Source organism: Lolium perenne, chromosome 3, assembly GCF_019359855.2.
Source record: "Lolium perenne isolate Kyuss_39 chromosome 3, Kyuss_2.0, whole genome shotgun sequence".
In the NCBI taxonomy this organism is placed as follows: domain Eukaryota; kingdom Viridiplantae; phylum Streptophyta; class Magnoliopsida; order Poales; family Poaceae; genus Lolium; species Lolium perenne.
In genome coordinates this window covers 255,920,581-255,935,905 of record NC_067246.2, presented here as the reverse complement: position 1 = coordinate 255,935,905, position 15,325 = coordinate 255,920,581, and the positions used below count along the sequence as shown (strand labels likewise).

Here is a 15,325-nt window from a genome sequence, read left to right as displayed (position 1 = left end):
CGAGACGTCTATGATAACTTCGTCAATTTTAAGATATGCCTGCTTAGTCTCTCAAAGTTAAGATACTCGGAGGTTTTCATATGGGTAGGATACGCATATATCTAGACGAGTTTTAATCGCGCAAAAATTACCAATATAGACAAAATTAAAAAGTGTAGATGGAGGGAGTTTTTTTTTTACTTGACACTAACGGACCACCGAGATTCTCCATTCGATCCTCACTGTGTCGACATTTGCCATTACACACATAGCCATATCCCAGCTCTTTATTCCCAGAAATTCATTCCTTAATTCACAAGAGAAAAATCATAATACCCTCGCCCAATAACGCCTTGTACCTACACAAAACAAGCACCCCGGGGCGGAAAAAGGAGCGAGGGCTCTCTCCACCCGGACCTCTCGTCTCCGCCGCTGCGCTCTCAAGAAAAAAAACAGGTAGCCCTGATCCCCCATCGCCTTTCCTCCTTCGATTTCCCTCAGATCGGCGCGAGTAACCCCGGATCCTACCCCGATCTGGATCCGTCCCGGCCTCCCCGTAAATTTCACCCAATTTTGTTGGCTGTGCCTCGATTGATCTGTTGTTAGCCTCGCCCGCTCCGGTAGATCCGTGGTCCGGTCGTGTTTCGTCGTGGTAGGCCCCGTGGTGCGTCGATTTGATGTGCGCCGGCGGCGATTCGCGCATCGCCGTGTCGATTTGACGCGTGTTTTGTTCTGCCCCTCGGATCGTTGGTAGCGATCTGTCGTGGATTCGTTAGAGTCATCTGGATGCGGGCTTGTCGGGGCTACGTGTTTTGGTGTTGAATTTGTTATTGATCTGGTTTAGCAGCCGTACTAGGGGTTGATCGCGTGACACGATGTTCACGGACCATGATATGTGCTTTGCTTTCTTATATGGTCAATGAGAATTCGACAGCATGACCGGTATTAAGGTAATTATCATTGGATGGGCTTGCTGGTTTGTTTGATTTCGTCAGCCTGAGAAGTGCTTGGTTGTGACGGTATAATGAAACGGATATGATAGAAATTACTGCATAATTACTTAGTATGAGCATCTGCCTTTGTACTAATTCTGTACACCAGGACTGTAGACTCAAACCCCCATATTTATCGTTTTTTGTTTGAAAGAGGAGGTCAAGACTTGGTTGAACATTGTGGCGGGTCCAAAGAAGTTGGAACTTTAGGGTCTATGTTACTTCGGACTAGTCAGTGCGCACTATTGCGGTTCAGTCATGAGCTTAATATAATACTTTGAAGAATTAAAATGGCTTACTGTATTGCCTGTTGTTTGTCATGCTACCAATTTGGTGTGTGTAGTAATAGTAAAATCATGTCTTAATTAATTTTAACAGTTCTCATAATGTGTAAATGTAATCCAACCAGGAGCTTATCATGGCTTCAAAACGTATCCTCAAGGAGCTAAAGGACTTGCAGAAAGATCCTCCGACATCATGCAGTGCAGGTATGGGCCAGATTTATTCTTTCAGCTATGGACAATTGCCACACTGAGTGTATCTGAGTGTTGATATATGATGTGCCCGTGTGAATTTTTTGGGGCTTAATCCATCTGTTCTTCTTTGGTGGAACTATTACTGAGTAATGATCATAATGGGTACCCTTTAGCATGCAGTTGGGCATTTCTGTGCTTTATGCACTTATTTATGTTTGTAAATACATTTGCAGCCATTCATTTTTGTAACTTTGGTCTCCACATCTGTAATGGTACTCATCAATTATTGTTTTGCATTGTCCCTTCGATAATTGTATTACTTTTAGAGTTTGTTCCATTTTGTTCAGTTCCTTATCATCAAAATTTAACTATAATGACATGTATCTTGATGTACACAGTTTTATTCACTATTCTTGCCGCATGTGAATGTATCACCATACCAGTTGCCGTCTTGTTGGTGTCCTTCTGTGGTTGACTAGCTAAATTTGATGTTTGGTTTTCAAGAAATGTATCTATCATGCAGTTAGTGTGTTTCAAAGTAAATTCTAACTTAACAAGTTATGAATAATTGTTAACAACCACAGCAAGTGATCGTCAGATCTTCTAGAATCATTGATTATGAATTTATAGGTTTCTATTTATACAGGTCCCGCTGGCGAGGATATGTTCCATTGGCAGGCAACCATTATGGGCCCGCCTGATAGTCCGTATGCTGGAGGTGTTTTCCTAGTGAATATCCATTTCCCCCCGGACTACCCCTTCAAGCCTCCGAAGGTTAGTGGTTAAACATGTCCCAGAGAAGAAAATCTCCTTGCATGTTTGTCATCTTTATCAAAAGATTGTGTCAGTATGTCTCTCCCTTACATATTTCATAGATGTATCTGTTCTTTCATGTGATTTATGTTCATCCCACATTTTGATATTATATGGATAACTAAATATTTTGATATCTCTAAAAGGAAATCCTTATGACAGGCTGATGGTACTTATCTTTTCTTTATTCTGTTGCTTGTCAAAAAAAATTACCATCATGTTCTTTTTAATGGTAGTGAGTCTTGAGCTTGTTCCTATGTTCTTTGGTTCTAAGCTGGCTTCTCTTTTATCAGGTATCTTTCAAGACAAAAGTCTTCCATCCGAACATCAATAGCAATGGAAGCATATGCCTCGACATTCTGAAGGAGCAATGGAGTCCTGCTTTGACAATCTCTAAGGTACTGTCACAGCAAATCATTCCCTTGTTCCTATTAATGTGATGTATGCATAAAAAGTGAACGAGCCAAATACCTGATACTCATATATATTCTTGATGAGTGATGAGCTGCCCACTCGTTGCAGTGCTTCATTATATTACTTTACAAGCTTGCCTGTTTGTTTGATGGTACTTGATGAACACACTTAAAAGTTCTGCAGTTTGCCATCTGGCTCTGGCTGGTGTGTTCATTTTTTCGTATAATCTTTTGCTACATTTAGATGCTAGAACAATGCAGACATGGAGGCTTAAATCTGTTCAAATCGTCTTAATAATTGTACATTTCACCAAACAAGTTTTCAGTTGGGATATGAGGATTACTGTTAGGTGCCTTGCAAGTTGCATCCCATGTAGCTCCATTGCTAATTCCTTGTTTTGTTGTATTCACCAGGTTTTGCTTTCAATCTGCTCGCTGCTTACCGACCCCAACCCGGACGACCCTCTTGTCCCTGAGATTGCCCACATGTACAAGACGGACCGGTCTAAGTATGAGACGACAGCCCGCAGCTGGACGCAGAAGTATGCCATGGGATGATCGAAAGCTTCGTGCTCGTATCTGCTGCTTGCTTGCATGCAGAAGATTGTGTCGCTGTCCCGAGAAACTATCTCTGGACCATTATTTTCTTTGATTTCCTTGTTGGTCGTGTGTGTCTCCCCGATCCATGTAGGATCGTGTCGTAGTCAAACATCAACCTATCATTGCCAAAGTCGATAATGAAATTGACATATGCTTCTCGTGATAACTATATGTTAGTGTTGATGTTATCTTTCAGTATCTGGTGCCCATAACTGGAGATGTTTGCGCTGTGCCTGGCCATTCGTTTGTCTCCTCTGTTATGACTGGACTAGTTGTGATTTATGAACGTATAAGCATGCTTATATCTAGGTTGGCATGGCCGGAATTTCTTAAGCTGTGATGTGCAGCCAGTTCCTGCAAAGTTTACATCGCTGGACCATGCGCTCTGCTGACTCATCTTGAAATCTCGTTCTTGCCAAATTACGATAACCATTTACTAACAGTTAAACAGAAAATGAGACTCATTCTTCTTACCAAATGCCGATACACCCTTACTAACAGTTAAGCCAAAAAAAAGTCTGATGCACGCACTTGTGATAGGCTCACAGGGTATCACCGCAAGTTCCAAATCAAGGGTGTGTTTAGTTTTTGCCCAGGGTTCTCTACTGAAGATTTGGCAAGCCAGATGATCCTCTTCCACACATTGCACCTCTTTTACTCGAATATGTAAGTATGAGTATTAATGGATAAATAGGTATCATGTTTTTTTTTGTTTGGCTTCCCAAAACTCTGGTCTAGGTTTTTTCTTCCCCATGATCTGTCCAATATCGGCAGATGAATGAACTAAGATGGTGAAGCAGTATTTACATGTCAAAAGGTTGGCAACTATCCAACATAGACCATGAATCCATGATACTCTGGTTCCAATCCATACATACATACGTCCGCTAGTGTTAGAATCGCTAGACATACTACTATTATTAATAGAATTCTAGGACATAGTATACCAAGATGGCCTATTAGCTCAGCTGGTTAGAGCGTCGTGCTAATAACGCGAAGGTCACAGGTTCGAGACCTGTATGGGCCAATATTTTTTGTTTTCTTATTGTTGGCTTCCATGTGAGTTTTAATCTGCAAAATACAGTTTGCTTGCTTTTTTAGGACGATAGCACGCTCTGCAGCCATTTCACTGCTGTCACAGCTGGCCAGCTTTTCTACACTTCATTGTTTGCACTTGAGAGGGGCTCACGACCAACATCAAGAAGCATAAGCCCAACTGTTTGCATTTGAGAGGTTCAGGCAATGCCTTCTTCAGCTCGATCAGTCCCGTCTCTGAATCCCCTCTACTACAAAGAATGACAACTGGCAAAAGATAAACCATTACTTATGGAGTATAGACGATAGAAAGCTATGAAAATCGTCCTCTAGTTTAGCTCTCGTGCGGACTTGGTCTTGCTTGACTTAACAGAATTCTAGCTCATTGTATAGCACAAATGTTGCTGTCTTCTCTAGATAATACTATGGGCGGCGTATATACGAGGAAGCAGTGTAATCTGAGATGTAAGCTTTCCGAGATCTTGAGGCTGAAATTTTGTTTTGGCATCTTGAGGCTGACAAGACTAGCAGGTCGATACCATGGCACTTTTTTTTTTCTTCCTTGGCAACAAGCTTGAGATCGGCTGAGCACAAGTCACTGTTTGCTCAGCAGTGACGAACACAAACGCACACAGTATATAGACAACAAGAAGCTAAGAATCCAAGATGCACTAAAGAAGAATCCATACAGATCATGGAATTGACCTCGATGAAGCATAGACATTTGCCACATTATATCTCGTTACCTGCGACTGAAATTCGCTTTATTGTTGTTTGAACCACGCGTCTAAGTAGGGCAAGCGAAATCGTATGAACCGTGTTGGGACACGTAGAACAGGACTGCGCACGAGCTGGGTTAGTGATTAAATTAAGCCGTGAGAGGTGGCTGATCCTGGTCCTCCCTTTGACGTCAACGTATAGCTGCCAACATTGCAACCTCAGTGATCATAGAGTCTGCATGTATACCTTGCTCTGTTCAGCCTCCCAACATAGAGGCCCACGAGGAAGAAGCATAAGCCGAACTGTTTGCATTTGAGAGGTTCAGCCAATGCCTTTCTTCAGCTCGATCAGTTCCGTCTCTGAACCCCCTCTACTACAAAGAATGACAATTGGCAAAAAAATAAACCGTTACTTATGGAGTACAGACGGTAGAAAGCTATGAAAATCGTTCTCTAGTTTAGCTCGATTGGATTTGGTCTTGTTTGACTTAACAGAGAAATCTAGCTTATTGTATAGCAGATGTTGTTGTCTTCTCTAGATAATACTAGATACGAGGAAGCGGTCTACCTGAGATGTGTTTTCCGGCATCTTCTTGTTGGTGTTTTTAACTTGTTTGCGTGTGTGTCTATCTGATCGGCTTACCCCTTCTTTTTTCTCAAGGAACAGTTGGCGAGTTTTAGTGTGAAAAGCAAAAGAAAATCATAGGGTTTCATCGCGACTCTCGTTGTAACATACGTGTACAGGGCTGTGCAATCACGTTTGTACGTTGTAATCGACCTCGATGATGTGTATGGAAGGCGGGTTGGTCGTCAACCGGCCAATGTTGTACTCTGAGGCATTCAGCAATACAACATTTATCCCAAAACCACCCGTACCGTACGCATCAATATAGGAATACCTTGGCAAAGTTGACTTCTGCAGAGTAGAAGCCACTATTTGATCAGGTTTACTATGAACAGAAACGTACACATTAGGCGACAAGAAGAACCTAAGAATCTTTTTTTTGAAACGAGGCAAAAGCTTTGCCTTTCATTGATATAGGAGAAAAGAGTTGGCCCGTTTATGAGGAAAATTGGCCGAAAAACCGTACAACACGACACCACACACCAGCCCCGAGGCTGCGCTCCACACGGGTCGACGACCAACCAGGTCGACACCACACCTCAACGCAACAGGCGGAGGCGAAAGACCGGAGCCACCGCTCCAACTACCACGCCGGCCCCGAGGCCGCGCCCCGCCTGGCCGAAGACGAACCCGCCTCCACCGAACCACCAAAACACTGCACAAGCCCCTCTGTCCGGTGGACGTCCAAAGCGAGGCCCCAAGAGGCAAAGCGACGCAAGAGCGCCGCCCACGCCCGATCCCGCAAGGGATCTAGGGTTTCTCCCGGAGAGCCCGGGCGGAGATCATGAGACACCCACTTCGACGACGCCTTCAAGAAGGATGCGGCGCCCACGGGCGTCACCGTCGTCGGTCCTGGCCGGCCGCCAAGACAAAGCTTTCGCCCAGCAAGAGTCCCAAAATCTCGCGCCCGCCCAACAAGGACCGGCACAGACCACCACCTGCATCCGCCGTAACGCGACCCCCGGAGCAACGCGCCTGAAGCCAACGGAGCACCGCCGAAGAGCACCGTGGGTGCCGCCGGAACGCCACATAGAGGGGACGCCGACCAACACCAACGCGGGGCTCGATGACGAACGCCGAAGCCTGCAGACAAGAGCTCCTAGATCCGGCCGCCGCGCCGCCCACGCGGCCACCGCAGCCGCCGCACCGTCGCGCCCCTCATCCAGCTCCTCCTCCAGGCACACCTCCACCATCGAGCGCCACCGCCCCTGGCCTGCAACCGCGCCGCGCCGCGACAACACCAAGCAGACCCGCCGCAGACGTCCCGCAGCAACCTCGCCGTCATGGCAGGCCCCTTGCAGCATCTTCGTGGCCAACCCAAGGCCGCCGCCGCGCAGCCCTCCCGGCCCAAGGCCAGGCCAGCACCACGCTGCCACCGCGCCCGTGGCCCGCACGGCCCGGATCGGGGCCCGCCCATGGCGCCGGCCGCGCCGCGCCGCCGACCACCGTACGTGCCTCCGTCACATGCACCCGACGCAAACACCGCAGGGGCCCGCGCCGGCCAGCCGCCGCGCCGCCACGGCCGGAGATCTCCCGTGCGCCGCTCCCGCGCCCGCCCGGCCACCAAACGCCGGCAACGGCACGCCTCCACCACGCCGCCGGGGCCGAAGCACCTCCGCGCCCGGCCCACGCCGCCGCGCCCGCCGCACGCCGCTGCAACCGCCGTTCTTGAGCCGCGCCCGAACGAGCTCCCTCTCGCCATGGACGCGGGACGGGAAGAAACGCCCCGCCGCCACCTTCCTTGGGGAGCGCGCAGCTTTGCCGGCCCCCCTCCGGCGGCGGCGAGGGAAAGGAGGAAGGTGGGGGGCCTGGGGTGGCGGCGGCTAGGGTTTCCCCCTGGTTGCCAGAGGAGGGCGACACAGGGGGTTTCGCTCCCAGAACAAAAACAAATTTGAACCTAAGAATCTACGACGCATGAAAGAAGAATCCGTAAAAATCATGTGTTCCGAATTGACCTGGACGCAGCATAGACAGACATTGGGCATTTTATATCTCGTCAGTTGCGGCACCGGCGACTGAAATTCCTCTTCGTGTTTGAACCACTCGTCTAAGTAGGGCAAGCGAAAGCGTCGGAACGGCGGAACCGTGTGGGAACGCGTCGAGCAGGATTGCGCACGATCCCGATTAGTGACTAATTAAGCCGAGACAGCTACCCTGATCCTTGTCCTGGTCCTCCCTTTGCCATCACTGTATAGCTGCCAACACGTACGGACACTACGGGTGAACAACCAGTATTTTTCATAACGTTTTATTACTTAACCATTTAAAAATTACATCTTGCTTCCGCATAATTAGATCTAAAGTATTAAGACTTCAAAAAAATAGACATACAAGTCATCAACTGAGAAATTACAAAGACACCTGTGGAGATGGAGGTCCAATTGTTAGATACACTGTCATCCATGTAAGGTAAAACAATTCCTTGTCGTGCCCTTCAACCGTGTTGACGTCTCCATAAACGGATCACAAAATTTCACATATTGTAGAAAGTAAAGTTGTGCATCGGTAGATGCTATAAAAGCGACAAGCAAATAACGAATAACGATAAATGTAAACGCAGTGGAGACACAAGATTTAACGTGGAAACCCCCTTCCAACACTGAAGAGGAAAAAACCACGGGCGTCAGCCAGCAAAACTTCACTATATCGAGGAGTGTTTACAAACGTCGGGTTATCTTATAAACTGATAAACCCTAGCCGGCGGCTTAAAAGATGTATTTATAGACGGTGCCAACGATCTGTACGGTACCGCGGGGACGTATGAGCTAACTTGAGACTCCGCTACGCTTCGGCCCAAGCCTACCGGCGACGGGCCTTGCTCCGCTCGTCAGAAATTAGCCTCCCTTTAGTATATGAATTTGGATCACAATATAACAGTAGATAACCTGCATGGAAGACATATTTTTATCATTTAAAACCTTGTAATTATTACATAGCCAGAGAGACCAAATAACGTCAAGATATCTCACCCTAATAAGTATTTTAAACATATTATCCACATCATTTAGGCAGTTGACAACAATGTTAGCAACACTATCGGGAGTATAATTTAAAACCTATTTGGATGATTGATCATGCAGATCTTCCATGCCAATTACGTATTGCAAGGTTGTCTTTGCTGAGGATTACACCTATACGAAGACACCAAGAGAAAGACACCAAGCGAAAAACTTAATCTTTAGCGGAATCTTCATTTTCCAATTTTTTTTGTTATTATCGACCGGCGCAATTGAAGCCTTGTACATGTGATTCGTGGATAACTTCCCAGACTCGTGTAAATTGCATCGAAACTCGCCAGTCCCTTGCGTCAATTGGACCAAAGCCATACGTTATAGCAACTCACTCTAGGATGCTAGCCTGAGACCAAAATGATCCCTTCCGAGCGTCACATTTGGTGGTGAGCTTTCCAACACTTTGCAATTGTATCTCATTTGTGAGCACAATATTATGCATGGCAGGATATTGTTTTGATGAGTAGCATTACATAGTCACTTATCCTCCAGACCCCAATCTCCAAGCCATCCTTAATAGAAAACGAATCATATGGAAATAAGTGTTTTCCCGTTACCATTAGACCAGCTCAAAAGTATAGACCCTCTAGTTTTTACTAAACAGGAGATAAAACACATGAGCATGCGTACTTCCTCTTATGAATGGTTTAACACACCCATCTTCAATAAGAATCTTGAATAGCCATTTTGCAAGAAGTACTTCTCTTCTTGACTCATGAATCGTAAATCCGGAAAAACTCCCCTTTCCCCTCTCGCGACCCGCGCCGCCCCCCCTGCGGTGGCAGGGCGCGCTTCTCCTCTCTAGCGCCCAGCTCCCCCTCCCCTCCTCTCCCCTGCCGCCGGTGCCGGCGGTGGCGGGCTGGACTTTACCCGCGGCTTGACGGGGGCGAGGGGGCCTCGGGACGGCGGCGGTGCACTCAGGCGGCGGCGGTCTGACGCAGCGGCGTGATTTCCGCGCGTTGGTGTGGTCGAAGATGCGGCGGCATCGCCGTTAGCGGCGGCATGGCGCGGCCGGGTGGTGGCGGCGGCTCATGCTCCGCCCAGATCTGGGCTAGTTTGGGCCCGATCTGGGCTGGGCGAGCTGTAGCTCCCCCTGTCCGGCGGCGGTGCTCCCGGGGGCTGGTGGTGCTGGGGCGGTGGTGGCAGGGTGGCGGCGGCGCCATGGCTGGCTAGCTGCAGCTTGGCGGAGTGGGCGTACCGAACCAGGCGAGCCTGGTTGGCCCGTGCTGCCATGTCCGACCGGCTCCCGCGATTGCGGTGGAGGTAGTTCCCTCCCGCTTCGCTACGGTGCTGCTTCCCCCGGCCCTGCTATCTTCAGTCACCTCATCCTAGGCCCCGCGTCAAGGACCACCGGGGATACAACGAGGATGACGTGAAGACCTTGGTGGCGCGTGCTTGTGTGCGGATGGTTGGGTGGAGCACTTCGGATGAACGGGGTAGTGGTGTTGGGGGTTGGGAGAAATCCATGTTGGCTTTGCCGACACCGTCGCGGTGACGCCCGAGGGCGCCGCCTTGCCTTCCTGGAGGGCGTCGGGTGTACCCCCTCGCCCAATCCCCTATGTGTACCGGGGGAAACCCTAGGATTAGTCCGGACAGCAGCGGCGTCATCGTCGTTCTCCTTGTTGAAGGTGTTGTTTGGTACGCGGTGGTTCGGAGTGCTAGGAGTGTGGTAGGACTTTTCCGGGAGGCGCAGCGGTGGCGGGTTGTCCTCGTTCTTGTCAATCTGCCGGTGTTGGCATTCTTTTTCTTTTTCTTTTTTTCTCTTTTGGTTATATTGGGCTTGGTTGTGCTGCGGCCCCAGCATGCTTGTTGTATCGTGGTTGCTATATTAATATAGCGGGGCGAAAGACTATTTTAAGGAGGAATCGTAAATCCTCCTTAATCTTTATGACGCAAACAATATTTTATTTTCAAAAAAAAAAATTGCTAGTCAATATATTTTTCTTTGGTTTTGCGAGGGAAACGTTGTGCAGGGAGTGCTCGCATGACATAGACCGGGTCTCTCGTGCTGGCTGTTCTTCGCTTTCAGCGCCAGGGCACCTACCATTACCAATGAGGAATTCGGTCTCACGCGCACGTCAACGGGAAAAGCAGCATTCCGCGCTCCAGCAGCACACCTAATTCTGTGGTGTGACCTCCTCTTAATTACTAGTATATCGTCGACAGAATTGTCATCCTGTGGTAGCCTCCTACTCCACATCTTTCCTCGATCTGCTGGCTGCTTCCTTGCTCGCTGTCACCGCAGACTTTTCTTCGTCTTCCTCCTCGGTCCAGCTTCTTGCTCTGGATCCGCGTCTCGGAAGAAAAACCCCACCGAGTGATGCTGATCGATCAGCTTGTGATTTGCGACGAGGAGTAGATGGAGAGACGAGGAAGCTTCGGCCCGTTCTGAGGACATTAGGAGGCGTCGAGGTACGTACGTAAGCCTGCTACCAGCTCTCGTTTGGAAGTCTCGCCCTCTTCTTGGATAGCAGAGGAGATTACGAGGCGGCGATCATCTAGGGATATGGGATCATGGTCTCTGCAATCCAACAAGGAGAAGAGAGCGTCGCTAACCCAGCTCGTTCCCTGCAGCTCCTCGGCGACGATGCAGAGCGAGCAGGTGAAGATGCGGTTCGGGCGGTGCCCCTACTGCCGCGCCATGATCTACCAGGACCCCAGCGCCGTCATCTACTACTGCAGCAAGTGCCGCACGCCCATCCGGGGCAAGAACCCGGAGCCGGCCGACGACACCGACTACGCGCTCGCGCAGCTCGAGATCCTCTCCTTCGACACCATGTCCACCTTCTCCGACGACACGGACCTCACCAGCTCCACCGCCGAGCTCGACCTGACGACCAGCACCCGGGACAACGGGGTCGCCGCCTCCTCATCCTCCGCGTACAGGCCTTACAGGAGCGCGATCAGAACCGGTCCGAGGAGCGGCGATCTTGACAGGTACGGCGAACCCGCTGAGGCTCGGGGAACCGGATCGTCCCCGATGCACAGCCGCGTCAGCGAGCTCCGGCCGGCCTCGCGGAGGACCAGGCGGCCCGCCAGCGCCGACCTCGACGACCACGGATCCGGCGGCGACTTCGACGTGCCGAGGACCAAGTCGGCATCGTGCTACGGGCGCCGGGCGTCCCCGCTCAGCTCGCAGGAACTCGACGCTGCGGTGATGGGTTTGCCAGGCGATGCGCGCGGAAACGGACCGGCCTCCGCCGCCGCCGCCGCTGCTGCTGCCGCCAGATCGCCGCTGGGCGACCCCGCGTTCCAGCAGGACCTCCTGCAGGCGCTGGAGAGCCTCCGCAAGCTCATCGTCGCCGTCGAGGAGCCTCTCAGGGTCGACGCGCCCCGGCTCGACCTCGCCGCGGGCGCGCCTCCTCCCAAGACCGCGCCTTACAGCAACGGCGCCCCGCAGAAGGTCACGCGGCGCGACTCCCGCATCCTGCGCCGCCTCGAGTCGCAGCTCGCGCACGCGTTGCCCGAGGAGGACAAGGTCCGGCGCCACGACAAGGCCGCCAGCTCCCCTTCATTAATGCCGTCGGCATCGGCGTCATCAGCATCGAGCAGCCGGCGCGGGGCGTCGTCGAGGCAGCTGATCTGCCGCCCGATTCTGGGCGGCACGCCGTTCGTCGCCTGTGACAAGTGCGAGGAGATGCTGCAGCTGCCGGCGGCGCTGTCCGTGGACAGGCTCGCCAGGGTACAGTGCGGAGGCTGCGGAGAAACGCTCGCGGTGACGCTGCCGGCGAGGCGCGCCGGCAGCGCGACGGACCGGCCGAGGAAGATATTTTCCGCGCCGCAGCCACAGCCAACTGGTTTTGGCGCGGACGATGCGGAGGAGCAGCACACGCGCGCGGCTGCGAGGAGCCGCCTGAGCGGCGAGCAGCTGCGGCAGGGCCCCGTCGAAGGGCCGCTCCACCGCATGCTCGGGTACAGCTCGGTCAGCTCCGTTCTGCGGAGCCGGCGGTACGACGAGCACATCTGAGCACCCATTTGCATTTGCTCTCTCCTTCTCATGGCGCGGAAAGACGCAATTGAATTGTCAAGATTCACAATCATTCTTCATTTTTTTATTGTGTATGAAATGTGATTTTTTGGGGTTTTGCTGGAGGTGAATACCTATTTCATTCATCAAAATGCTGTACATTGCCTTTTTTCATTTAGTGTACAAACAAAAATGAACATGAACAGTCCAATAGTTTTCTTTCTTTGATAGTATTGGAGGGACGCGCGTTTGGTCCGGACCTTATGGCGCCCTCACCTTATCTCCGCAGTTGGTTTCGTGTGGAGATCCGAGCAGCGTGTTGACCAGCTACGCCCCTGCTAGCGGTATCTATCCGGGAGCCCCACGTATCGCTACCTGCACCTAGGCGTATCCGATTTTGATTCTGTTTGGATTCTGCGCTCCGTAGTCCTTTGACATGAACAGCGTCACAGATGTTGTACCTTGGATGCTCCACGCATGTACTATCTGTTACTTGCATGTCTCGTGTCTGTAGGTGATTCCTCATTAACAGTGCAGACCCTTGTAACGTTGATAGTATCTGCCCTAACGTGCTTTACCTTGCAGGCCCCATGCGTGTATTTATAGTTTTCTTGCTCTGTTCACTCATCATCCAGCCAAGCATGTAGGCCCGTAGAGTACTAATCTGTGTTCCTAATAAAATCTTCGCAATTTTTCCTAGATGCGGATAAACCTATAGCTAAAACATACTTCCTCTCTTCTAAATTAGGATGCATATTTGTTTTGGTCAAAGTTAAATTTTGTAAACTTTGATTAAGTATATAGAAAATTATACCAACATCTACAACATTATCTCAATGTTATTAGAATTATAGAATATATTTTCATATTATATGCATTTAGCATTATAAAAATTAATATATTTTCATATATAATTGCAATAATTTTATAAAGTTTGACTTTGACCAAACCGAATATGCACCCTAAATAGGGAGGTACATAGGGAGTACTATTTATCTTATTAACATATACGACACATGTGCAATTCGACCAAGAAGTGTTGATGTCCAAAAAATTTAATTAGGTTAAATGGTACTATTTTTCTATGAGCACCAAAAAACCCTATATTTCTTTTACGAACAAATCCCGTGCCAAGGCATTTTTGAATCAACCCTTAGATATACTTGATCAACAATCCCTGCCATAGGTATCATAGATTTTCTATGTAAGATCTTTATCTGACAGATAAAGGATCCATGCACTTCGGTGTGAGTATTCTCTGTTATTGTGTCATGCATGATGTGATCCAATCCTGGTCTGAAATCAATCTCGTGTGTATCCTATATTTGACTCTTAAGGTACTTTAGCCACATGATAAGGTATCGATACACGTTTTCTTGAGGAATAAATTAATCCTTGGATACACACTAGATAACAATCTCAGTAATAGGTATCGTAGATTTGTTCTGTTCTTTAGAAGCCAAATAAAGGATATTTGCACGTCGGTGTGAGTATTCGCCGTTGTCGTGTCCCACATGATGTGATCCAATCCTAGTCTGAATTCAATCCCGTGTGTATCCTATATTTGACTCGTAAGGAGTTTTAGCCGCATGACAAGGTACCGGTACACGTTTTCTTGAGGAACCAGTTAATCCTTGGATACACACTAGACAACAATCCCGACCATCGGTATCATAGATTTGCTCCGTGGGGTTCCTTATAAGCCAACTAAAGGATCTTTGCGCGTCGGTGTGAGTATCCACCACTGTACTCTCCTGCATGATGGTAATCCGCATGAGTGTGTATCCCATATTTGACTCGTAAGGTTATTTGGCCACAAGATAGGGTATCAGTACGTCTTTTCTTGAGGACCCAATCCTAGGCATTGGTATCTTTGAATAAACCATTGGATACAAACTTGATAATAATCCCGGCCATAGTTATCATAGATTTACTCCGTAAGGTCCTTCAGGAGACAACTAAAGAATATGTGCACTTTGATGTGAGTATCCATCTTATCGTGTCTCTCCTTGTGGATCACATCTTTGAATCAACCCATTGTTACACATTTTATCAACAATCCCGGTCGTAGTTATCATAGATTTGCTCTGTAAGGTCCTTTAGAAGCCAACTAAAAGGATCCACCACCATTTGTAGTCTCCCGCATGATGTGATCCGCAAGAGTGTGTATCCTATATCTGAATCGTAAGGTGCTTTAGCCGCATGACAAGGTATCGGTACGCGTTTTCTCGAGGAACAAATCCTAGTTGTAGGTATCATTGAATAAACCCTTGGATACACACTTGACAATAATCATGGCCATAGTTCGTAGATTTGCTCGGTAATGTCCTTTAGAAGCCAATTAAAGGATCCATGCGGCGTCGGTGTGAGTATCCACCATTGTAATATCCCAAATGATTGAACCCGCAGGAGTGCGCATACCATATTTGACCCGTAAGGTGCTTTAGCCATGTGCCAAGGTATCCATACGCGTTTTCTTGAGGAACCAGTCATGGGCATAGTTATCATAAAATCCGTAATGTCGGACATAGTTATCATAAAATCCGTAATGTCCTTTAGATGCCAACTAAAGGATCTGTGCATTCCGATGTGAGTATCCACCGTTGTTGTGTCACACATGATGTGATCTTCATGAGTGTGCATCCCATATTTGACTCGTAAGGTGATTTAGCGACAAGACAAGGTATCGGTACGT

General features: G+C 49.0%; 2 protein-coding genes and 1 non-coding gene across 3 annotated transcripts; all 3 read left to right on the top strand.

The window, feature by feature from the left end:
• Positions 1-280: 280 nt before the first annotated feature.
• On the top strand, positions 281-3,439 carry LOC127344803 (ubiquitin-conjugating enzyme E2-17 kDa). The gene is made up of 5 exons (XM_051371135.2): positions 281-435; positions 1,381-1,459; positions 2,094-2,221; positions 2,554-2,658; positions 3,088-3,439. The coding sequence occupies exons 2-5, from the start codon at positions 1,390-1,392 to the stop codon at positions 3,229-3,231; spliced, it is 447 nt and encodes a 148-aa protein (XP_051227095.1). The 5' UTR covers positions 281-435; positions 1,381-1,389; the 3' UTR covers positions 3,232-3,439.
• Positions 3,440-4,226: 787 nt separating this feature from the next.
• TRNAI-AAU (transfer RNA isoleucine (anticodon AAU)) lies at positions 4,227-4,300 on the top strand. Its single transcript has one exon. It is a non-coding gene; the product is annotated as a tRNA-Ile (tRNA).
• A 6,459-nt stretch (positions 4,301-10,759) lies between these two features.
• On the top strand, positions 10,760-12,749 carry LOC127344802 (uncharacterized). Its single transcript, XM_051371134.2, has 2 exons — positions 10,760-11,075; positions 11,238-12,749. The coding sequence occupies exon 2, from the start codon at positions 11,251-11,253 to the stop codon at positions 12,628-12,630; it is 1,380 nt and encodes a 459-aa protein (XP_051227094.1). The 5' UTR covers positions 10,760-11,075; positions 11,238-11,250; the 3' UTR covers positions 12,631-12,749.
• The last annotated feature ends 2,576 nt before the right edge of the window (positions 12,750-15,325 follow it).

Excerpts from the sequence above, each read along its gene's own strand:
- LOC127344803 (XM_051371135.2), top strand. The coding sequence starts at position 1,390 with ATGGCTTCAAAACGTATCCTCAAGGAGCTAAAGGACTTGCAGAAAGAT. Across the intron at positions 1,460-2,093 it reads TCCGACATCATGCAGTGCAG|GTCCCGCTGGCGAGGATATG; the intron begins GTATGGGCCAGA and ends CTATTTATACAG. Across the intron at positions 2,222-2,553 it reads ACCCCTTCAAGCCTCCGAAG|GTATCTTTCAAGACAAAAGT; the intron begins GTTAGTGGTTAA and ends CTCTTTTATCAG.
- LOC127344802 (XM_051371134.2), top strand. The coding sequence starts at position 11,251 with ATGCAGAGCGAGCAGGTGAAGATGCGGTTCGGGCGGTGCCCCTACTGC.